General features: G+C 43.7%; 2 protein-coding genes across 3 annotated transcripts in view; both read left to right on the plus strand.

The window, feature by feature from the left end:
• Positions 1–2,038, plus strand: part of LOC102456534 (calcium-activated chloride channel regulator 1-like) — a 28,327-nt gene extending 26,289 nt beyond the window's left edge. The window contains exon 14 of the mRNA XM_025183172.3: positions 1,474–2,038. Within this exon, the coding sequence (XP_025038957.3) occupies positions 1,474–1,889 (416 nt within the window). The 3' untranslated portion in view covers positions 1,890–2,038. The remainder of the gene's footprint in view (positions 1–1,473) is intronic.
• Positions 2,039–10,614: 8,576 nt separating this feature from the next.
• The window catches only part of SH3GLB1 (SH3 domain containing GRB2 like, endophilin B1), a 34,502-nt gene continuing 19,298 nt past the window's right edge, over positions 10,615–25,818 (plus strand). The window contains exons 1-3 of one of the 2 annotated variants that reach the window (XM_089780494.1): positions 10,615–10,873; positions 15,333–15,474; positions 22,145–22,273. In XM_089780494.1, the coding sequence (XP_089636620.1) occupies positions 10,802–10,873; positions 15,333–15,474; positions 22,145–22,273 (343 nt within the window). In that variant the 5' untranslated portion in view covers positions 10,615–10,801. The remainder of the gene's footprint in view (positions 10,874–15,332; positions 15,475–22,144; positions 22,274–25,818) is intronic. The other variant, XM_075936407.2, reaches the window with a different exon arrangement.

Consider the following 25,818-nt stretch of genomic DNA (forward strand, 5'->3'; position numbering starts at 1 on the left):
CAATAGATTTCCTGTTCAATATGACATTCATGTGAATCCCTCTTAATCCCTCAGAGAAACATGAAATATTCCCAAACCATGTACCACTGAAAATGCAAAATTTTTGTGCCAACTAGTCTTTGCTAGCTTACAAAGGCAAACAAATTAAATACAAAACACATTCTCCACTGACTCTTGAAAGACTTAGCCCCTGTCTACACTTCAACTATAAATAAGTTGGGACCACTTATAACATGGATAGTCCAAGGCTTTAGTCGATTTATGGAAATAAAGCTAAGTCTCAACTATAATACACATTGTAAGTATGTTGTGTAACCAGGACCCATGACTGTTATGTTACAGTGTGTACATTAGCAAGCCAAGAGAGGTTGACAGACAACCTAGAGTCACACAGACAACTGCTTCATACTAAACTCTTTAAAAGGCTGTGTCTAGACTCGCCAGCTTTTCCAGAAAATCAGCCGCTTTTCCGGAAAAACTTTCCAGCTGTCTACACTGGCCGCTTGAATTTCCACAAAAGCACTGACTTCCTACTGTAAGAAATCAGTACTTTTTGTGGAAATACTATGCTGCTCCCGTTCGGGCAAAAGTCCCTTTTGCACAAAAGTTTTGCGCAAAAGGGCCAGTGTAGACAGCCGAGATTTGTTTTGCGCAAAAGCGCGTCTAGATTGGCCAGAGACACTTTTCCACAGAAAGTGCTTTTGTGGAAAAGCATCCGTGCCAATCTAGACGCTCTTTTCCGCAAATGCTTTTAACGGCTAATGGAGCAGGCATTTTCCTGTCTCTTAGTCTATGCTTTTAGAACCTGCTCACATTACAAGAGGGAATGCTGACCAGGATTGCAGGGACACATCCCTGTATTGTTGTGCTTTCAAATGCACTGTTGGATCTTATATTTAACCTGGATAATCACCTGAGACAAGTGTAAGGAATCATGCCTTTCTCATGCAACAGTTATGTTCTTATTTTAGTATTATAGAGACCTGTGTAAAGTGTCTGTGGCGGATGAGGAGGAAGGGGAAGGTATGGATGGGTGCAATTTTATAGCAGTTCTCTGCATTGCCATGTGAAAGATTCATCCTGAATTACTGGGTGTGGTTTCTTTTCCTCAGTCCAGCAGTAGCTAAGAGTGCTGGTAATATTCCAGCATTTCAGCACTATCCCCACTGTACACCACATAGCGCTCATGAAGGGAGGGAATGCCCTACAACAGGTGACTGTTGATCCAATTAAACTGTAAAACAGACAAGTTCTAGCAGGCATCCTGTTCAGGATTTGTCAGAGAATGAATGGTAGTCAATTAAATAGTCTGTCAGTGGAGAGGATGGGGAAAATGGTAGGGATGGTCTTGGAATATCATTGGAGTTCTGATTAAAATACAAAACTCTTCTACAAATCCTGTACTCTCCCTGCATTTCCAGATAATATAATCTGCACAGTAACACACTCTGATTTGCATATCTCTTTTTCCAGCTGAAAGCTACATAATAAAAATGGGTGAAAGTCTTTTGGAGCTGAGGAACACCTTTGATAATGCTACTTCTGTGAATACCTCTAGTCTGACACCTAAATCTGCCGGCACCAAAGAAGCATTCTGGTTTAAACCAGAGAATTTCACAATGGAAAATGGCACCATAATCTACTTTGCAGTACGTGCCATTGATAATGCCTCCCTGACCTCAGAAGTGTCTAATATAGCACAAGCAGCTCTGTTTGTTCTGCCGAAAGAATCTGTGCCTAATAATCCTAATGATAACAAAGACGGTGTTAATATTCCAATAATCGTGTTAGCAGTAACTGGGTCAGTAATAGCTGTATTAATAGTTGTAAGTGTAACAGTTTGTGTTTTACATAATAATAGAAGAAGAGGCCCCGAGCTCAGAATGTAATAAAACTAATTGTAAAAGTTCAGTATGAATGTATCCTAATTTGTTCTATTTGTGATATTCAAAATACATAAGGGAACATTTAAATAAATGTATTGCACATTTGAAAATTAAGTGAATTGTCTTTAAAATAGCTACACATATATGTTTTATTTCTGTTCTGCTTTCAGCGAGTATGCTAGGATATGATATATGTAAATAAATTAGATACTGAATTTTAAAGCATGTACACAGGGAGAGTAAAATGTGTGTACTGTGTAGCATAGGGCTGGGCAAAATATGGCCCAGGGGCTGGCTCCAGCCTGCCAAGCCACAGGATCCGGCTTATGGACCACCCTGCCAGGACCCTCGGGCACAGGCAGCAGCCGCAGTTTAAAGCACAGTCCCTGCAGCTCCTTCGAGGTGCTGCAGCCTGCTGGCCAGGAGACACTTAAACTCCTCCCAGCCAGTGCCTGCCTCTGGCACCCCAACACCTCCTACACTCCAATTCCCTTCCCCAGGTCACCATCCATACCCTCTGCACCCCCTGCCTCAAGTGACAACTCAAGTGGCAAGTCTCCAAGCCTCCCCACATTCTGCTTGCCTGCTGTGGAGGGAAGCCCCATGTCTCAGTGCCTCCCTCTCCTTCAGTGGGGTCAGAGCATGAGTGGAACCCCGATGCCCTGAGTTGTGCGAGTGGGGGCCCAGTCAGTGAGGTTTTTGTCTTGTTTTTTGGTTTGGTTTTCTTACTTCTCCCTTGTGTGTGGCTGCAACTGATTTTAATATAGGTCAGTGAGCCCCAACTGAAAAAAGGTCCCGCACGCCAGATTTAGAGGTATAATTTACTTTTAATACTGCAAGATTTTTGCAACATAAGGTATTCTCTGCTTTGTTTCTTAAAAAGTAACAAAAACTATGTATTTCTAGTTTTATTTCCCAGTTGCTTAGCAGTCAGGAAAGGTTAATAAAAAATTAGATCTGTACGCTGTCATTTTTATGCACACTTTTCGATCCTTTCCATTACATTCAGTGAATGGGGAAACAAAATGTATACCTCTGTTGGACCTAAGCCTGATATTAGTAAGCACAAGCATAACTCTACACATGGGGAACACTTTTATGCAGGTGTTTAAATATTAGGAGGATCAGGGTCATATATTGTTCACAAATGAGCATGTGGAAAACACCTAATATAATCACCAATTGCATATGCAACAGTCCAATTCTAAATTATTAAAGAAAGAACAAAAGCAAAATACAGTAGACTTCCGATAATCCGGCACCTTTGGGACCTAGGTGGTGCCGGATTATTGGATATGATGGAGTATTGGGAAATACTCCAGCGGGGGGCTGTGACGGGTCTGCTGGGACCCGCACTGCATCCGGGGCGTGGGCGGGGAACAGTGCGGCGACGGACGAACCCTCTGCTGTTTTGCAGGAAGACGGGGGAAGCCCTGTGCTGCCTCCGAGAGTTTCCGGGAGGGGAGTGGGCTCCCCACCTCCCAGACTGCAGTAGTTATCGCTGAGCAGGGGGGTGAGGGGCAGCGCTGCGGGACCAACCCGGCAGCACCCCAGCTGCTCTGCTCTTCAGCTTCCCCAAGTGTGCTGCTCGTCAGTTTCAGCAGCAGCAGACTTGGGGAAGTGGCGCGGAGCAGAGCAGCTGGGGTGCTGCTAGGTTGGTCCCGCAGTGCCGCCCCTCACCCCCCTGCTTGGTGCCCAGCAGCACCCCAGCTGCTCTGCTCCGCGCCACTTCCCCAAGTCTGCCACTGCCGCTGCTGCAAATGAGGAGCAGCGGACTTGGGGAAGCTGCAGAACAGAGCAGCTGGGGTGCTGACGGGTTGGTCCCACAGCGCTGCTCCTCACCCCTCTGCTCGGCGATAACTACTGCAGTCTGGGGGGTAAGGAGACCGCTCCCCTCCCCAAAACTCTCAGCAGTGGTGCGGGGCCTCCCCCGCCTTCCTGCGAAGTGGCAGAGAGTTCGCCCTTCGCCGCACCGTTCCCCCCTACTCCCCACCCCCCCGGCCAGTCACAGTGCGGGTCCTGGCAGACCTGTCACAGGAATATAATCCCCTTACCCTCTTCTCCCCTTCCCTTTCCCAGCCGCAAGCGCCCATGGGGTTCACAGCAGCTCCAATTGTCCAGCTGGCCGGAGCACTTCCGGGTTCCAGTTGGTGCTGGACTATCGGGAGCGCTGGACCACTGGATGCCGGACAATTGGAGTTTTACTGTAGTAGAAAACAATATATGCCAAATTATAAGGAACACCTCCTACTGTAGCATGCAATAGAGTCATCTGCATGCAGCACAAAGGGGAAAAAACGCTATTCCATAGATGACTTTTCACTAGTCTTTCCCATATACTGTTAGAACAACTTACAACATCATGCTCAGGGATGTGACATTCCAGTAATGGGAAAGGATCATCCATTCTACAGATAATGAAAACAGCTATGGTTACATTATTCTGGATGTTTAATAAGGTATATAAATTCTCATGCTTCTGGTCATCAGCTCGTCCCTAATAGAGTCTAAGAAGGTACTTTTCTATGGCTAAGTTATTCCTTAATTGTCCAGTATGGGTCTCTTGATATTTCCACTGAAAGATCTGGTATTGGCCAACATGGCCTGCACTTGGATAAGTTTTACAAATTAATTAACTGCTAGTTAGCTCAAGGTACATTCCACATTTCATGCCGCACCCAAACCTGGCCTACATATCCCTCTCTCAGGCCCCTAGGTAGGGAGGCAGCCCAAGAAACTATAATACAGCTCCTATTGGCCTGGAACTGCAGCCAATGGGAGCTTCTGGGGTGGTGCCTGCAGGCAGGGTCTGTGCAAATCTACTTGATCCCTCCTGCGAAGGGAGTGGTGTGGGCCAGGGCAGGCATGGAGCCTATCTTAGCCCCACTGTGCTGCTAGCTGGGACCTGGAGCCTCCCAAGGTTAGGGCTGTGTGACGGGAGCCCACACCCCTAGTCCAGCTCCCTGCTTTATCCCATCCCAGAGCCAGTACCCCACACCCATTCCTGCCCCATCCTGAACCCACTGCCCTACCCAAACCCCAGCCCAGAGCTCATAACCTCTCCTGCACCCTAGCCTCCTGCCCCAACCTCAGCCCAGAGCCCTTTCTCCTACTACAAACCCCTCAGCCACAGCCCAGAGCCCACACCCCATCCCATACCGCAACCCCTAACCCCATCCCAGTGAAAGTAAATGAGGGAGAAGAGCGTGAGCAATAGGGAGCGGGGTGTGGAATGATCAGGGGAAGGGCCTCAGTAGAAGGGGTGAGGAAAAAAATAGGGCAAGTGTGGGTCTTAGAAAGGGACAAGACCAGGGTGGGGCAAGGGTTTTTGAGCTTGTGTGATTAGATAGCTGGCAGCTCTAGAGGTACTTTATTCTCCCTGCTCTTCCTACTCTAACCTGGACGGTTCTACTATCTCATCGTCCACAGAAATAGTTACATTTCCCCGCTTCAGAAGTTGTATTGGTGGGAACTATACCACTGACTTAGACTAATCAGTTGTGATATTGTTTCTGAAAATATTTCCTAGAATAAAATGAAACATAGGAATCCCCACTTATACTGTATTCATGGGTTTTGTTCCACAGACATCCCCTGTCCTACTTCTCTAGTTAATAGAGTTGTTATTGCTTTGGTTACACTGACATCTAGTGACTTTTCAAAATACACACACAAAAATATTTCAATTATGTTTCCAAAATCACACCATATTTACCCAATCAACCAACACAGCTCCTTCAAGGATGGTCTGATCTCTTATATCCATACTTATTTAAAGGGACAGTGAAAAACAATAGATCTAAGTTTTCATTTACCAGTTGTGATATTCTCTTCTTTTTCTTTATATGGCACAAGTGTCCAGCAGGCCCTACTGCAATTGGGGCTTCATTGCTCTGGCTGTTCTTCACACATGCTGTAAGTGACAATTTTGTCCCAAAGAGCACACAGTCTCTGTAATGTAGTGAGTCACTTCACCTCCACCACATCTGTAGAGGTGGCAACCATAATTTGGTTGCTTGTGCTTCCTAAGTACAAGGAAAGAAATTGCTAACACTAGGCCTGATCCACTGACTTCAACAAGCTTTGGTTCAGGCTCATTGTTGGCAGTGCTGTACATTCCTAAGTCCATGTGGGTGAGGGCCATGACTACCCACCACCTCTGCCAGCAATGGGCTAAGAGAGTGCCACACATTTTTGCATAGCAGGAGAAAGTGCTTCTAAACATAATCCCCACACACCCTTGCAATAATAGCTTTTGTATAATGATTTTTATTCATAGATCTTAATACACTTTACAAAGCAGGTTAGTAACTATATCCCCATTTTACAGCAGAAACTGAGGAAGAAAGGTGAAGTGACTTTCCCATGGTCACCCAGGAGGTCAGTGTCAGAACCAAGAATAGACCCAAGTTTCTTGAGTCCCAGTCCAATGTATTAATCACTAGGAGACACACCAACCATTAAGCCTACCATCTTATACCTGAAGGCATTTTCCTTTATACACTACTGACACTCAAACCTCTTTCTATCTATGCACACTTCTCTGTGCTTTGCTGGTTTTTGAACACCAAAATGTAGACCTTAAAGTAGCACCTTAAGTATGCCATCCATGACACTTGCTTTAAATGCAAATAAATCTGTTTCTAGAAGCATTCGATTTTTAATCTAGTCCTTTGTGTTTTTCAAACTTTAAACAGATGCCATCACTTTAAGTTTATGAAAGCCTCAAAAAGTTCTTCCTAATGTTCTCCATTTATACTGGAATTGTTTTCCTTTATACTAACAGGCATAATAATCTAAAGTTATTTGTTCTTCTTTAAATCTTTGAGCCTGAATTGAGCTCTGTGCAGGTGGATCGCAGGCCCATTCAGAGCCCTGATTTCAACAGGACTTCATATATGTGCAGAGATACACTTAGGCACAAGGCCTATACTAATATACTATGTTAATGTACAGAGTTTGATCTTTGCGCATATCACTGGATTTCTTCTCTTTTTTATAAAATGTTCTTTGTGTGCAGACCCCAATAAATCTCAATCTGCCCTTCCCTGGAATGAGACAAGAAATGCAGTTTCTTCTTGGAGAAGTCAGGTGTTAGAGTTGGAGGAGATAACTTGAATACTGAGCTGATTACAAGAGGCTAGTTTCAATCAGTGTAGCACTTGCTAAGGCTCCGTATCTGTCACAGAGATCATGGATTCCATGACTTTCCACAACTTCTATGATTTCTGGAGCCGTAGGTGATGCTCAAGCAGATGACCTCAGGGATTGCTGATCAGGTGGTCCAGAGGCTAGCCACACTGGCCCCTGCTGCAGTGGATCTGCAGCCAGTTGCTTGGGTGGCCCAGCATCCAGGCACACTGGAGCTGCTAGGAGCAGACCCAGGTCCAGCTACAATGGTCATTGCATGGGTGGATCCAGGCACTATACCTAGGGACTGCCTGAGCAGCAGGCAACATGGCTAGCCACGGGGACTGCTTGAGCAGCAGTTCCAGAATCAGTGGGAGCTGACAGTACTACCAATCCCGGGCTTCATTTGCAACTCCGGTTGCTTGATTTGCCTACCTAGCTCAAATTAATGAGCTAGTGTAGACATACCCTAAGATGCTGCAGAACTATTTGTTGGGTTTTTTTAAGTTTTTCATAACTAAATTGTAGCCTTCGTGATTGCTATCCATAGATCTGTTACTTTCAACTTCCATTTTAACTGAGGCTACAGCTACACTACAAGCTTTTTCCGGAAAAGGAAATACAAATGGAGCACTCATTTGCATATGTTGCACTCTCATTTGCATTTTCTCTTCCTATCCTTTTTGTGGAAGAGCTTTTTGCACAAAAAAGCGCTGTGTAGGTGGCACCTTTTGTGCAAGAGCCCTTCTTCAGATAAAAAAATATAAGATAAAAAAATGAGGAAGAAGGGCTCTTGCGGAAAAAGGTGCCATCTACACAGTGCTTTTTTGTGCAAAAACCTCTTCCACAAAAAGGATTGAAGAGAAAATGCAAATGAGAGCATGACATATGCAAATGAGCACTCCATTTGCATTTCCTCTTCTGGAAAAAGCTTGTAGTGTAGCCATAGCGTGGGTGTTTAAATCTCATCTTTCAAACACTGGTACATAAAATTTGCTATTAAATACATATGTAGAGATATAAGTGGCTTGATCTGTAAGATTGAGAACTTTAGTCTAACTGCCTTTCAGAAAGGCTCAGGGTAACAGCACAAGGTTTAGAACCATGGTTCCTCAACTTTCAAGATACTATAGTCTACAGAGGTTGAAAGAGAATCATGAACCAAGAACACATTACATTATTAAAAATACTTCCAGCAAACTGAAGCTAAATCAACAGTAGAAAAAAAGGTTTGAAAGCAGTATAACACAAAGATATTTAAACTTGCTAAAGAAAAAGGTAAAGAATGGCAAATCTCATTCAAGCAGAGCAATTGCATGTATACTACACAACAGCTTTCAGACCCTGTCATGAATAATAACTGTTTTGCAGAATTTTTTTGTTTGTTTGTTTTCCCCTCCCCTGCTTTCCACTATTGAAGAATGTAAACAAGACTAAGTTGATTGTTTTGGTTACTTCCTCTTGGATTTTGCTTCCTGTCCTACTGCCCTAGAATCTCTCTGTCCATATGTAAAGGAAAGGCAAAACAGTTTAGCTAATTATTGTTGCTGTGGATGGGTAAGTGCCTTAAATACAGCATGTTTCCAAAGTTATTTTCCAACTAAAAAAAATACCAAATTGCTATTTATGCCACAGGTCATATCACATAGTGGTCAATACCTAACTAATCTGTATGAGTACATTTCATTTTTCTCCAAGTATTTGAATATTGCCAGGAGTGGGTGGGAGGAAGGTGTTTTAAACAGTGGAAATGTTTTGAAATGGGAGAATAATTTGTGCTTATAACTGTCTTGATTTATTGATAGTGAGTTTTATTTGCATTAATTACTGCACTTTAGTTATACAATGTGGACTTTAATGTTGTATTTTAAAATTACATGCTATCACCTAGAGTGTATTGATAGCTACTTTTTTGGTGTATGTCTATAAGTCTAAATTTCCTTATTTATATCAAAAGACTGCAGAGAACAGTCCCTTCTCATGGCCTTTTTGCAATTTACCTTGTCATGAATTATCCTGCTACTACTCTCTTGGAAGTTAAACAACAACATTTGACCAATATAAAACAGTGGATTTTACAAAGGGCTAAGGGAGAGGTTAATCTCTCCCATTCAGAAAATATATGCCTTTGTGGAGCTTGAAAACTTGTCAACAAAAGTTGGTCCATTAAACAATATTATCTCACCCCCTTTGCCTCTCATATTGAGTAGAACACATTTGAGCACTCTGCAAGCCATCTGAAGTGGTGAAATCTTGGATGAGCTCTGGATGGGTGATGAGTGGAAAACTGAAATAATGACAAAGACAATTTCTCTTGCCTCTAACATATACATTTTCACATCACGAGCTATCAATGGGACACATCCGTTCCACTTAATTAGTCTCATTTAGGGCCCTATAAATAATTGACAGTCTTCTTCCGTTATATATATAAAACCCACTTCATCAGATGAATTAAAGTGGAAGTAACAGAATATATACACTATATATATTTCCACTCTAATTCATCTGATGAAGTGGGTTTTACCCACAGAAACTCAACATTCTATATATTCTTTTGTTAGTCTCTAAGGTGCCACAGGCTGTTTTTAATGTCCACCTGTGAGCCCAGGGGAAGATTTACAATGAAACATACCATATCCTGGCATGGGGCCCCCCAACGACATGAGGCCCCCCAGGGCCGGGCAGTTCAGCACTTGGTCCGGCAACACCTCCCCTCCCATCTCCTGCATAGGGGGAAGCCACTCTATGGGGAGGAAGGGGCTAAGTCCCTCTACAGAGTGGCCTGTGTGAGGAAGAAGAGAGCAGGGGAAAAAATTGACAATTTCAGCAATATCGACAATTGAAAGTGCCTTTCTACAAAATATTATGACTTAATTGATGATTTTGTAAAGAAAAAGCATAGAAAGGAAGCTAACAACATTTTTTTCAAATTGAATAAGTTTCTTCAGAGGAAGTTAACTTTTATTTTTCCATTCATTCATCATCTATGCATTTTATTCTTTACACATTTTTCATGTTGGCTTAATGGAAATACAAGCTTTCACCTAGACCAGAAGTCCTCAAAGTAGGTCTGATAACTCCATTCAGGTGGACGTAGGAAAGATTTTTGGGTCCCCCCCCCCCCCATAAAGGGCTCTTAGCCAACACATTTTACAATAATTAGCTAACGGTACAAACAATATTTGAAAAGATCATTAAGTGGTCTGCTGAGATCCTCAGCACTTTTCAATTGGCCTGTGAAAAACAACCCAAACAATCAAGATACCTCACTTTATTTTCATCTACTCCTTGTTACTTGTGTAAATAGGAGGAGGGTGAAGAAAAAAAGGAATGAAAAATGTGAGGGGCAGGGCGATGTTCTTTTTCTTGGCTGGGTCCCAGGGGGGAGCCCCCAAAATGAAGCTGAGCGCCACTAAGGCTAGCCCCGCCACTGTGTGCGCCTCCGAAGAACCAGACCCTCCTGCCAGGATTGCTTATAGCGCCTAGTCCCAGCCCTGCTGAGGCGCGTCCCAGGCAGGACAGATTCTGCTCCCCCCGCCGCGGATCCCTGAGGCGGGGGCGGCCCCTTTAAGGCGTCGCCGTGCCCCAGCCCCTCGGGCCAGGGGGCGGTAACGCGGGCGGCGCCTTGGGCCTGACGCCGCGCCCTGCGCCCAATCGGCTGCCGGGTTCCTGTGAGCCGGGCCGGGAGCTCCCGTCGCCTCCCCCAAGGAAAGGCCGCGGCTGCTGGTGTCGGGACTCGCCCCCTCCCCCTTTCCCGGCCGCGGCGGCGGCGGCTCCCGAGGATGAACGTTATGGATTTCAATGTGAAGAAATTCGCCGCCGACGCGGGCACCTTCCTGAGCCGCGCAGTGCAGGTACCGGCAGCCGGGCCGCGCCGACACCCGCCGCCGCGGGGCGGGCCCGGGCACTGCCTGTGGCAGCGGCGCTGGAGGCTGCGGCCTGGTGCTGGGTGGCCGCTGCGGGGCCCGGCGGCTGGGGCGTTGGTCCGCGCTCGCGCTCAGCCCGGCTCCTCAACCGGCCCCTCAGCTGGGCCCCACGTCCCGGCACGGTGGGGGGGGGGGTCGCACCCCGGCCCGCGGTAACCCCAGCGGGGCGCTCTGTGAGCTGGGGCAGGGCTGTCCCGAGCGGGGGTGGGGTTGTGACTCCGGGCGTACAATGAGCCCTGGCTGGTGCCAGTTCCGTATTGAGACGCTGGTTCGAAACGAGCGTCTCTTGCCTTCCTCTCGCGCCCCAGGTGTGAGCCCTCTCTCGCGCCCAGGGGTGAAAGCGGCTTCCATTTCTTACAGGTACTGGCCTATGGTAACCGGCCCTGCCAGCTCCTTAAACAGCTCCCTCCTGGCTTTTGCACAGCACAGCCCATTCGTGCCAGAGCTGTGCGCTAGGGTGCACCCTTTTATTTTCATCATAGAGTCCTAGGGCTGGAAGAACTTTCTGTTTGGGCCATGTGCCTTCACACCCTGCCCTTGGGCGCTTCAGGGAGTTGGGGAACCCCAACCTGCAGGCATGAGAGGGAAGGAGGAGTGGGGATGCTGTGGCAATGGGGCAGGGCAGTAAGTCCTCTATCTAGATAGAGCAACTGAGGCTTACACAATGTTGTACAGTGTATCCACATGTGACCCCTTAACTGTTTAGGGCAGGGGTCTGAAACATTAAGATAAATGTCCACCAATGAGAAAAAAGTATCATGTGAAACTAACATGGGTGGTGTACCTTTAGCAGCTGGCATGACTTATGAACCTAGCTGGACATCTTTTTTTAATGATTCAATCTCTCTTTAAGGAGATACTGGTAGATTTTGATATTGCTTTAAAAACTTTCTTAGTAGTCTTCTGTCTCCAAACTGCTCTCAACTTTTTAATGCTAAGGGCACTTTGTAACTGGCTCCTGTTCCTTAGCCCTGTGGTAGGGGGACAGGGGGAAGAGGGTCTTACTTCTCTTGTATTAGGTAACCATTCTTACGGCAAATCTATTCCCAAGGCGAGTGTAGCAGCTCATGTGGGGCGGAGGGCAGGGTATATTTTTGGTGAGTTGCTTTCAGGTTTTGGACTTGCTTAAAAATTGGGATGCAGAGAAGTCTAGCTATGAATTTGTTCATGAATAAATAGTTCCACGAGAAGGTGCATTATCTTTTCAAGAGCACCCAAGCTAGGGTGACCACATTTCCCTATTGTGAATACGGGACACTGATCAGGCACGGAGCCCGGTCTTCCCTTCTCTCCCCTCCCTTCCCCATGGTTCATACCAACTGTGTGAGAAAAGAGGACAGGGAGCTGAGGAGCAGCTTTAACCCTCTGTAGCAGGAGGGACGGGAACACGTGGCTGACTGCGCCATTGTACCAGCCACAGGAGCAGCTGCCTCACACTACCCAGCTTTGGCTTCCTGCCTCCAAACTGGCCAAATGGTGGGGGCAGAGAAGCGATGAGTCTGTCTTCAGTACTAACTTCCACTGAAACTTGGGGACTACATCCCCAGCACCTCCCACCTCTGCCTATGGGTTTGGGAGCTTCTGCCGCATGGGGGAGCACCAGGAATCTGGGATTCAGCCCTGCCACTCCTGGCTTCAGTGCAAACAGGACCAGGGTTTGGGGTTTCACCCTCTCGGTTCCTGCTTTCAGCCTTGTAGGGGCTGCCAGGGCTTTGACATTGAGCCCCAGAGATCCCAGTTGCATTGGTGGGAAGGAGAAGAGACACCAGGGATTGGATTTTCAGCCCAGGGGGAAGTGGTGTACTGCCCTGCGACTTGTGACCACCTCTCTACCTACCCTGAGGCCCACATCTGCTCTCCCTGACCAGCTGCCACTTGCCCACTCTTACTGGCTATGTGAACAAAGGGGGCTGGGAGCTGAGGGGCAGATTCAGCCCCCTGCAGCAGCAGAAGAGGGAGCACCACTAGCTGCCCTGTGGATTGGGTTTCTTCTCTAACTTGGTGGGGGTGGGGGAAGAGAGCTGTGGAGCTCTCCCAGGTACTGTACTGTGTGTGCTAGAGAGCCCCACAATTCTGCCAACAGGTTCTGGATGCTTCTCCCCTTACAGGGAGCACTGGGCATGCAGGACTCAGTCCTGCTGCTCTCAGCTTTAGCCCTACCACTCATGGTTTGGGGAGTGGAAGGAGGCAAGGATTGTGGCTTCAGTTTGGGGAGGTGCTGAGAATTCACTGGGGCATTGCAGATTAGGGCTTGGGCTAATTCAGTGCAAGAGGGGTCATCAGAGATCAAGATTTCAGTCCTGCAGCAGATGCCGGAAATTGGGGCTTAACTGGCAGACTCCTCCTCCTCCCCACTTGAGAAACCCTGCTTTAGGTTGCACATGGGGAAGGGTGATACACCCCTCACTCACTCCCTCACCATCTATCACACACAGGTTCCTTCTACTGGCTTCCTGTCTTTCTGCCTCTGCACCCTGCTTAAGCGCACCACCTGCTGGCCCCTGCCTGCCTGACTGCATTCATCTACCAGCCACAAGCAGAAGGTTGCTGTGACTGTTCTGATGCTGACTGACCAGCAGGGGTGTGCTGGAGCAGAAAATGCTTGACAGCCCACCTTTTAAAAAAAAAAAAAAAAAAAAAGTGGGACACCTGCAAGAGGGCCTAAATAGGGGACTGTCCTGTTAAAAACAGGATGGATGGTCACCCTAACCCAAGCCCTCTTTATTTGGGTGCTTATGAAAATTTTACCTTGTATTCATATTTAGTGGTGGCTGCTTTATCTTCAGGAGATGTCGCTGCACAGTGCTTATCTTCCCTGTCACTGTACACTTCTCTCCCCAGCTAGTATTCTATGGAATGATTCGGAGGGAATCTGTTGTTTCCATAGATCAGGGATGGACAAGACAGCCTCCACAGGCTTGATCCAGCCTACCGCTGCCATTCTTACCCTCCCTGCACCCCTACATCTCAATTGGCCGGGGGTGGGTGAAGTTTCCTTCCCTGCCACCCCTCTCCCCAGGGGCACACAGCACCAAAGGGAACAGCCAGCTGTTGAAAACAGCTGGCTGTTCAATCTAGATGATGTGGGCCCTTAGCAGGGCCGGGACAGGGGGCAAAGACTTCATCTATTCCCCCACCCCCAGGCCAATCTCTGCTGTGCCTCTGCAGTTTAAATGTGGTAGGAGCTGGGCTGCCTGTATGCCTGGCTCCTACTAGGTTTAAACTGCAGAGTGGGGGGGAAGAGGGGGAGGGTAGCTCCTGGACCTGGTGCGAGCTGGGACAGCGTGCCTTCCCTTCTCAACTCATTGTGTAGTCAGTTATCTGCTTCTTCACATCCTTGGTTGAAACTGTACTTGATACAACTTTGTGTATATACAGGATGGATAGTAAAATTGTCCAGTTAGTTTCTGTTACTTGGAAGACTCATATAGATGCCAATAGGACAACAGAGTTCTCTTTATTTGTAAGACAAGTAACTTAGAGAATGTTGTATTGGAAATTAGTGTAATTGACTGAAATATGTCCAGTCTTAAAGGTAGACAGTACCAAGTTAACTCTTTTCAATCTGCATAATGGAAAAGAAAAACAAGATTATCCAATCTGATTTCTTTGCCAGTCAGTTCTGCTCTTCTTTTGATTCTCAGGTATAAGTTACTGCAGAGAGAATACTGAAGTTACAACAAATGAAATTTTGCATTTGGAATACTTTTTTAGACTGGTTATGTTCTTAAGTTCCTAGCAAATTTATAATTTAATTGCCTAGTCAGTTTTCCTTGCCTGAAAATGTCCAACCTAAACCTAGCTGTCAGATGAGTACATAATCTAACATTGGAGATGAACTCATTAAAGCCACTAAACTCATTCAGGAGTTGTAAAAAGACCCAGACCCACTAATGTACACCTTTCTGTAACTGGAAAACTAAAACTTGAATGGGCTGATTGTTGCCTAGCATGCTGGGACTATCTGCTTGTTGTGAGGACTCAGGGGTAGTAATAGAGCTGTTTAGGAAAGCATACCTATCCCTGGATTTTGACATTAAATCTATTTGTTCTTTCTTAAACATTAAATTTTCCTGTATTTTGTCACAATGATATTTTAGTCTTAAAATTATATTATTTCACTGTTTAACTTGTTAGAATTGGAAAGTTCCAACTATGAACTTGTAAACTCAGCTGCGCATTTGCTAGCTTTATGAAGATATCTTCATATCACTGAAATAATTTTAAATGGAATGAACAGGGCTTAGAAGCTGAAGACTGAAGTGTCCTGTCAGTCTTCTAAAAGCTTATATGTGAAATAAAACATAATTGAATCAAGGCTAACATTACGTGAAGCTGTTTGTGCTGTTGTTGCTAATCTAGCGCTTTTTTTTTTTTAAACCAATAGTTTACAGAAGAAAAACTTGGTCAAGCAGAGAAGACTGAATTGGATGCTCACTTAGAGAACCTCCTCAGCAAAGCAGAATGTACTAAATTGTGGACAGAAAAAATTATGAAACAGACAGAGGTTTTATTGCAGCCAAACCCAAGTAAGAAACGTTTTCGGTTCTTCATTGAAATTTCACTGTTAACAAGCTTTTTTTTCTTTGTTTGGGTGAGTCACTGTTGTATATTTACACACACTGGAGTTGAGTGTTTCTGTTTAAAACTTCTTGGCTGTGTCTAGACTGGCAAGTTTTTCCGCAAAAGCAACTGCTTTTGCGCAAAAACTTGCCAGCTGTCTACCGGAAATGTTTTTGTGCAAGAGGTCCAGTCTAGACAGCTAAACACTGTTTTACACAAAAAAATGCCCCGATGGCAAAAATGGCGATCGGGGCTTTCTTGCGCAAAACCGCGTCTAGGTTGGCATGGACGCTTTTCCGCAAAAAGTGTTTGTGTGGAAAAACGTCTGTGCCAATACAGATGCTGTTTTCTGCAAATGCTTTTAACGGAAAAACTTTTCCATTAAAAGCATTTGCGGAAAATCATGCCAGTCTAGACGTAGTCCTTATGTATACAAGATGTAAAGTAATTTTTTTATACAGTATAATGCAACAAATTAGCTATTAATTCCAGTGCCAAGACTTCACTACAGAGAATAGCATCTGAAAGCTGTAGCAGAATCATGATTGTGGGGAGTCTCAAAACATATTAGGCTCTGATCTTGTTAGATATCCTCTAACTTGTGCATGGTCGATCATCATTAGCATTAAAATGAGAGATTTCCCCCTCGCCCAAAAGAAAACAAAATGCTATGGATTATAAGTTGATTTTAATAGGTGTCACTCTTTTTCTCAGTCTGTATTGTCATATTTTTTGGCCTTGTCTTAGGGCATTGGTTCCCAAACTTTTCCACATTACACCCCCTTCGCGGGTCCCCCCTCCAAAAAAAAATATAGCAGCAAAACTTGTTGAGTGGATGCCCAAGCGGACGGACAGACTGGGCTCTTTCTTGGGGGGTGGGGGAGCAGACGAGGGGGAGGCTGGGTCACCTCTCACCCACCCCTGGAATTTCTTCATGCCCCCCCAGTTTGGGAACCCTAGGCGCATAATTTTGTGATATTTTCTTTGAAGAAAAATAGCTAGGGTTCAGATCACTTGTCATGTTACTACTTAAGGATTCTCTACTAAAAAGAGTTTTGATTAGACCTTAATGAACAATGTCAGCATACTTCAGAGTTTGCAATATATCTGTTCTGGATATGCAAATTGCCTTTCTGGTTTGCTTTTCACAAATATTTGAGTGTGATTTACTGATGAAATACTCAAACCTTGAAGTTTTCATGTGTATTTGTGAAAACTGAAAGTGCTTTTGGTAGCATGCAGCTGGAAAACAAACAAGGTCATGATCCTTAGTAGATAGGTCACACACAAGGAACAGAGCTCATACTTCAGATATTAGTGGTAAATCCTTAAAGTAAATAAATTCAAATAATCTGCTCACAGAATAGTTGATCAGTGTTGCCTTAAACTTCTCATTTTAAGCTGCTGGCTTAACTCCAAATTGTAAACCTAATATCCTGACTAATTTCTAGGTTGAATGATTTTATTGAGTTGTATTGTATCTCAGTTCCTCCACAGTTTCAGTTGGTTATAATCTTCATATCCTCTTCTAGATTTTTTTTTTTTTGTATTAGTGGGTCATATGATTTTAATTAACATGGAAAAACCTATAAACTGTTTTTAATGTTCTTTGGGGTAGAGTGGGATGATGTAAATCACAATTAAGTGAAATCAGATTTTTTCAATAAATAAGATTTTAGTTAGCAGCAGGAAACCTGAATAAGTGGGTTGTGCCCATGAAAGCTCATGATACCATCTACATGTTTTGTTAGTTTATAAAGTGCTACCAGACTATTTGTTGTTTAAGTTTATTTTTATTTAAATGTTGAGTCTTTATCTTACTTTACATTTGTATTCTTTAGTTATTTTCCCAAAGAAAGGTTAACTCTTTTATTAGATGGTAGCTATTAAAACACATTGATTTTCAGTTAAATATTAGGGATGTTAAAAGGAATGTTATTTGCTAACTGTGTAGGTACACAGTTACGTACAGTGCAGGAGCTGACTCCCAGCATGCACCTGCTCCCAGGGAGCCAAACCAAGAGCAATGTGTAGCTATATAGTGGTTCGGGTAACCAATTAAGCAGCCGTTACCTGTTTACTTGGCTATTCTTACATCTCAGTAGCACTATATTTGGTGCTTTTTCCTACCCATAGGAAACTTTATATATAGACGCGTAAACAATTGTATAGCTTAACATTTTAAGCTAAAAATGGCAGCTAATACCTTAGTTTGACTTTTTTAAAATTTATATTGAGCTACATTTGGATCAAAATTTTACTTCAACAGAAATTGCACAAATCAATTTTAAAACTTCTTATCTAAAAAAATCTTTAAATTTGCTGGACAGAGTTTTTAGCAAACCTTTTTTCAGTTGACATTGGTCTAACAAAGCATCTATTATCTGTAATTAATTAAATTTGATTGTCCTATGGTCACTCTTCTTCAAAATCTCAAAACTCCATGCACATCTCATTTTTTTATTCATTAATTGGAAGAGAAGTAGCTTTTCCTGTTTTTAATTCTGAACTAGACCATGAACTGAACGAGCTGAATACATTGGAAAGTGTCTACTGTTGTCAAAAGCTGCCTTTGCACTCTTACATACTCTGGTTCCAGGTGTTCAGCCAGTGACTTCCAGGTAATGCATTAATAGCCGTGGGGAAGGCATGAGCCCTTTAAATAGCAGGAGTGCCTCCTTAGCAGCTCTCAGGCAATATGTTGGTGATGCAAGACCTGCAAGCCCTTTCAATTGCATCTATTTAAAGGGCTCCCAGCTTTCCCATGGCTGCTAAGGCATGAGGCTTTTAAATAGAACCAGTTGAAAGGGCCCACAGCACCCGGCTCTGCTGCTAATGTGTTGCCTGGGAGGTGCAAGCCCTTTCTGTTGCCAGTCTGACAGGCTCCATTGATGATGATAAACAGAAGTCTGTTTCCGTGTGTGCTTAATGATATGTGCCCTGTTGATGTGCACAGTTAAAACAGCAGACTTCGTGAGCCCTCAAAGATCACAAATCAGATAAGGATCAAAGGTGCTTCACCAGGTTTATTGTTCAGCAAAGTACAATAATAGTTGTCAGTAAGCTCTACCGAATGACTACAAATATGTAATAAATAACAATGGAATGACTTAGTGGGAGGTTCCACTGCCCTCTAGGTCATACAAAGGCTGTTCTCTTCCCTCTGCCCCCTGACACCGCTTTCTAGACAGGTACAAACAAGTTATACATCACTCCTAATGTCAGGTTGCCACCCATTACTGTACTTTGTGATTTGATTAGATGATCTCAGTCCATCATGCTGTCATTTTTCAACCCTTTCCAGAATCTGAGTCGGTATCTGTGAGGAGTATGGGTACCAAGGTCTTTTTTTAATGAGCAGGTGGTGTCATGTGCTTTCAAGTTACGACCAGTATCAAATATTGTTTTGCAGTCAGTACCTACTAGCACCAATTACTGTTCTGTACCTGAGCCTATTACCAATTAGTGTCTTACACACTCAGCCCTGTTTGTGTAAAGTTCTGTGAGCAGGGGCCTGCCTCTTGCTCACAGCTTAGCTTTGCTTTGTTAGCCAAGTTTTGTCTAACTAGGCCTCAGATCAGGCCTGTGCTACATGGGCTTAAGTTTTAGGCCTTCATCTTACTAGACTTTAAACTCTTATTTAAAGGCCTTGCCCCTTCTGCCTGAGACCCGCCTCTTCTGGGGCAGTCCACGACCACTTCGGAAATTTGTGGAGTGGCCCCCTCCTTTAAAAACTATTCACATCCCTGAGGTAAGCAGTAATGCTGAAGGCAATGGCTTCAGGTTCCCCTTCTGAGCTCCATGTACTTGGGAGGAGTGCTGGGGAGGCAAGAGCTAAATGGTTACACTGGCTTGACTTTAAGTCTAGGATTCAAAATCTAGGTTTCAATTCAATATCTAATCTGTTAATCAGCAAATTTAAGGGCCTGAAACACCTGTCTAATTTAATTACTTAAAATCTAAACTCTCTGGTTCACTCACACCTAAATAATAAAATTACAATATTTTAGGCCTCTGTCCTGAAATAACTTTTAAAAATCCTCCTTAGTAACATCGTATAGGTTTACGGTTTCATTAATATCTGTAGAAGAGAAAGTAAGTATGTTCTGATCATTATACCAATGCCAGTTACCAAAGTAAGCTACTCCTATTAGCAATGAAATCTGAAATGCTAGTTTATAGAAGATACTGCATTCTGAAGGTTTCTAATGACTCAAAAGCAGTGAAATATCAGACTGGGCTCTGTAGTAATTTGCTGTGGATTTTTTTGTCTGTGTTTGCAAACCTGTAATTATAAAGAACAAGAATTTGTCCTAGGTTAGCCTTTCAAATTACTTTTAGCTTTTTAGGTTACAAGAAATAAATTGAACTCTTAGACAGTTTGGGATTCTGGTTTTAAAAGAGGGAAAAAAGTAAAGTTACACCACCTATACAATGTCTCCTTGAATATTTAAAGAGGAAACCTGAGTGATTATAGGCTGAGTACAAACAATGTAAATAATGAATGGATGGTAGCAATATCTCAATTGTGCTGGCTAAAGCTTATTTTCCGCTATCTAAATTGTATTCGGTTTTGATCTAACCAGGAATACTGAGTTCAAATCAGTTGTCCCTCTTCAGCTTTGAGTGTCACATCTCTAATCTGCTTTTGTCTAATACATTAGATAAAGCATTTATGCAGAAAGCATTAAAGTATCTTAATTTGGTACCAAGACATTTGTATCTTCTCTTCACAATCCAAGCACAGCCTTTTCTCCCTGTGACTAAAGGAACTAAAGCTCTGCTATAAATGACCACTGGATTTTAAGTAGCACAGGTTGTCTTCCCCCTGAACTTTGACTATCTGGTCTGGCTGGACCATGGATGTTTGTGGGCATGAGAGCTGAGGGGCAGGGAGGCCAGTGGTGGCCCAGAAGCCTTGGGGGAGGAGACTCAGGCAGCTTGGGGAGCACAACGCCAGAGGGCTCAGGCAGTGCGTTGTCCTGGGGTGAGGCGAGAGCCCTGCGGCAGGTGGCTCTGCCAGCACGGGGAGCTCTGGTGGAACAGAAGTCCCATGGCAGGGACTTCAGGCAGTGTAGAGAGCTTCAAGGCATGTCCAAGAGTGATGTAAGCAAGTATTTGACCCCACTGATAAGCCTATCAAGTAGTCGAGTTGACTACTCACATTCCTTTCCAGCACCCCACTCCCAGTGTTGCCTTTGTATCAGATGCAGCAAGGGGGGGAGCAGGAGCTGGCTTAAAAGCCAGTTCTTCTCTTCCTCTCTTCCCTGCCTACCCAGAGTCTCAGCAGTGATGCCTCCTCCCCCGCTTCATGATGGGAAGCAGCCTCTACAGGCTTGCTGCAGGCAGAGGCTGTCCGCATCCCATGGACAGGGGCTACTGTCAGCGCAGTGTTCGTGGACAGGTGCTGCTGGAGGTGGTGTGAGTCAGGAGTGAACAAGCCTGGCTCAGTCCTAGCTTGCACTAGGTCGGGGACCTACCCCCGCTGCATCTCTGCAGTTTAAATGTAGTAGGAGCTGGCTGCCTGCATGCCCAGCTCTTGCTACATTTAAACTTCAGAGCCCCAGCAGGAATAGCCCTTGGACCCAGCGTGAGTCAGGACTGAGCAAGCCTTCCCTTATCGGCTAATCATATAGTTGATAAAAATTGTAATTACCCATTTAACACCCTTACTCAGGCAGTGCAGCTAGGAGCCCCATGGCAGGGAGCTGAGGCGGTGTGAGGAACTCCAGTGACACAGCCTGGACTGTTGCAGGGGCTCAGGCAGCACAATGGAGCCCTGCGGTGCAGCTAGGAGCACAGATGGTGTGGGGAGCACCACTGAAAGCGGGTCCAGCAATGCAGCAGCTGGGATATTCAGGTCTGAGGGGTCCAGCAGCATGGCTGGCTGAAGGCAATGGGGACTAGCTGAGGCCAGATGTGCAGCCAGTGGGTACCTGGGAGGCCTTATTCGGGACCTGTCAGGTCCCGCGGAGGTCCAGCCTGTCGTAATGGTTATGAAAAGGGGTGAACAGACTTGTTTATGCTACAGTTAACTCGGTACAAGCAATCACTAATGTAAGGAAAGTGTACTTGTTGCTATAAAATAGGCCTTACCCCATAACACTAATCTAGCTCACCAGAAATTTGTGGTAGATGTATATGAAAAGTGCATGACAGTTTCAGTGGTAATCCTGAGTGCTCTTATGAAACTAGAGATGGGCCAAAGTAATAGAACTCACATCATGACTCGAGCCAAGTCCAAGTTTGAGATGTATTAACTACAGGAACATGGAACAGCCTTTCTTACACTGTACCAGCAAACATCATTGTTTCATAATCACAAAAAGTTACTGAGGTATCATAAGGGCTGCTTAGCCTCTAACATTAGTGATGTGTAAGAAGGTATGAATTAGCTTGATTACAAGAGCTTACGTTGAATTTTAATGGAAATAAGAAATACTTGTAAACGGAGCAGATGAAGATTTTTTTTTAGATGAGCAGGCTGCTGTTAGTGATCATCACTTTATATTTATATTCACTTAGATATTCTGTGAATGAATCAGTAAATTGCTTTTCTATCAGTGAACAGTTTTATAAATACTGCTTTGATTTACAGTAATTGCACTTCAAATAAGTAAGTAACCCTTTTTTTAGATGCTAGAATAGAAGAATTTGTCTATGAGAAACTGGACCGCAAAGCACCAAGTCGCGTGAATAACCCGGAACAACTAGGCCAGTATATGATTGATGCAGGGAATGAGTTTGGCCCAGGAACAGCTTATGGTAAGTTTGAGCCAAGGAGATGGCTCAGATTTCATAAACTAACTTAGTGTATTCAATGAACATCTTTTAAGAATATTAAATCTGAAGCCTTCATCCAAAACGAAGATGTGGGTAGCATCAGTTACAGCTGCCATTGTAACCATTACTCTACCCCAGGTATTGTGTAACTTTACTACCTGAACAGAGAGGGGAAAAATGTAAACTGAATCCCTACTCACAAGGGAAAAGTGCAGCTCCTTTCCATGCAATAATAGCAACTTACCTAAAAAAGATGTGTACTGTGTGCAGAGGAATTGCTATAGGAAACAACTAAATTTTAGTTTAATATCTCAGTGCCGTTTGAGGCCCAATATTTTTTTTTAAGTACTTTTTACTAGGGGTGGTTAGTCATATTAGGCTTATTCAAGGTTACCTTTATCTCACTCGGTCAAAAACCTCTTTCTTCATAGAGAAGTTAGAAATGGTTTATTTTAGTAATCACGTAGCCACAATAATTCTTAATGGTTACACAGGTATTAAAATGCTTTCCTGGGGTAGGGCTGGAAGTCAGTGAACTCCTAGCTCCACTCCCTGCTACTGTATCAGAGGCAGCAGCGGTGGGTGACAGACAGGAATCGGTCCATGTGAGGAATCTGTTTAAAAATCTCCATGAGCAGTCTGTCTCCCTGTACTGCTGCCTCTGTATCAGGTGGCAGCTTCTGCCATGCTCTTCATTTAAACATAACATCCATACTGGGTCAGACCGAAGGTCCATCTAGTCTGTTACCCTGTTTTCCAACAGAAGTCGATGCCAGATGCCCCAGAGGGAGTGAAGAGAACAGATGGTCATCATATGATCCCTCTCCTGTCATCCATTCCCAGACGCTGTCAAACAGAGGCTAGGGACACCATTCCTACCCATCCTGACAAATCGCCATTGATGGACCTAACCTCCATGAATTTATCTAGTTCTTTCATGAACCCTGTTAAAGTCCTATTCTTCACAAAATCCTTTGACAAGGAGTTCCACAAGTCGAAAGTGCACTGCATGTGGAAAAACTTCCTTCTGTTTGTTTTAATCCTGCTACCTATTAATATAATTTGGTGACCCCCCCCTAGTTCTGATGTTACGGGAACAAGTAAATAATTCTTCCTTATTTATTTTTTCCACGCCAGTTGTGATTTTATATACCTCTATCATACCCCCCTTAGTGTCCTCTTTTCTAAGATAAAAAGTCCCAGTCTTTTTAATCTCTGTTCATATGGGACCCCTAATCCTTTTTTTTTTTTTTTGCCTTTTTCTGAACCTTTTCCAGTGCCAGTATATATTTTTTGAGATCAGATGAGGACACCATTACACAGTGTTCTGTTCTCTTTTTTTTTTTGACTGCTGCTGCTCACTGAGTGGATGTTTTTAGACAACTATCCACAATGAGTCCAAGTTCTCTCTTGAGTAGTTATAGCTAAATTAGTCCCCATCATATTGTGTAGTTGGAATTATTTTTTCCAATGTGCATTGCTTTACATTTATCAACATTAAATTTCATTTGCCATTTTGTTGTCCAATCACTTAATTTGGTGAGATCTTTTTGAAGCTCTTCATAGTTGAGATCAAAGTAGACTATCTTTTTGGCACCTCACTGTTTACCCCTTTCTCCAGATCATTTATAAATAGGATTAGGATTGGTTCCAGTACAGACCCCTTGGGGGATATCACTAGTTATCTCTCTACAGTCTGAAAACTTACAGTTTATTCCTACCCTTTGTTTCCTGTCTTTTTAACCAGTTATTAATCCATGAAAGGACCTTCCTCTTATCCCATGACAGCTTATTTTACTTAAGAGCCTTTGGTGAGGGAACTTGTCAAAGGCTTTCTGGAAATGTAAATATAGTATATTCACTGGACTACCCCTTGTCCATATGCTGCTTGACTCTCTCAGAGAACTGTAGTACATTAGTAAGGCATGATTTCCCTTTACAGAATCCCTTTACAGATTCCATGTTGACTTCCCCTAACAAATGACAATTATGTGTCTGAGAATTTTATTCTTTAGTTTAGTTTCAACTAATTTGCCTGGTACTGATGTTAGACTTACTAGTCTATAATTGCCACCTCTAGAGCCCTTTTTAAATATTGCCATCACATTGACTATCTTGTAGTCATTTGGTATGGAAGCTGATTTAAAGGATAGGTTACAAACCACAGTTAACAGTTTCACAACTACACATTTGAGTTCTTTCAGAACTCTTGGATGAACATCATCTGGTCCTGGTGATTTGTTACTGTTCAGCTCATCAATTGGTTCTAAAACCTTTTCTAATGACACCTCAGTCTGGGATAATTCCTCAGACCTTTCTCCCAAAAAGAATGGCTCAGATTTAGGAATCTCCCTAACATCCTCAGCCGTGAGACAGAAGCAAAGAATTCATTTAGTTTCTCCGCAAAGATTTCATCGTCTGAGTGCTTCTTTAGCATCTCAATGTGTCAGGAGTCCCCCACTGGTTGTTTAGAAGGCTTCCTGCTTTTGATTTACTGAAACATTTTGCTATTATTTTTTGGCTGGCTGCTCTTCAAACCCCTTTTTGGCTTTTCTTATTATATGTTTATACTTAATTTGACTGAGTTTATGCTCTTTTCTGTTTTCATCACTAGGATTTAACTTCCACTTTTTAAACAATTTAAAACTTCTACCAGTGGGTGGGTCTGAATCAGCCTGCCGGTCTGAGTTCTAAATGCAGAGCAGGGAGTATGTTACAGTTAATTGGGATGTTAAGTGATAAGCAATTGCTTACCAGTTAAACAGTTGTCCGACAAACTGCTAACATCCTTACTCCTTTATAATTGCATCTCCATGGCAAATTTTAGAGACTGGGTCTTAATAAGAAGTCAAGTTCTCATTCTCTTAAACGTGCCAATATTAAATGGATAGGTAATAGTTAAAATAAATCAAGTGTTAATACATGGGTATACTGTTACCAAAATACACATATTACAAAGCCTGATGGTTTTCATTTCAGAACATAAGGCAGCTGGGAAAGTAAAACTTGCTAAATGAATTTCTACGATGAAAAGATCTTTACGTCTGAAAGAAATAGGGTTTTCTGCTAAAGTAGAACATAATCTACCCTTTTGTTAGAAGCATACACGTGTAAGCTTAGCAGAAAGTCTATGGCTATGTCTACATTGCCCAGTCTTGCTCAAGAACATGTGCAAAAGAGGCGTGGTGATATTCATCACCATGCCTCATTTGCATATGTTCTTGCGCAAGACTGGGCAGTATAGATGTAGCCTTTGGGTATAACAGAAGTGAGAAGACACTTGAAAACATCTGACTAGTTCACCCTTCAACAACCAGCTGCAGCTGTGAAGCTTACTAGTATTTATTTAAAGCAAGCTAAGCATCACTGAGCTGCTTCAGACCAATGTGTCTAACTAGTTAAAGTATTGAGGAGTCCCTCAATAGACTAACCGAAGTGTTGAAGCATAAGCTTTCGTGGGCAAAGACCCACTTCGTCAGATGCATGTAGTGGAAATTTCCAGAGGCAGGTATAAATATGCAGGCCAG

Source organism: Pelodiscus sinensis, chromosome 9, assembly GCF_052426305.1.
Source record: "Pelodiscus sinensis isolate ZL-2025 chromosome 9, ASM5242630v1, whole genome shotgun sequence".
NCBI classification, from domain to species: Eukaryota; Metazoa; Chordata; order Testudines; family Trionychidae; genus Pelodiscus; species Pelodiscus sinensis.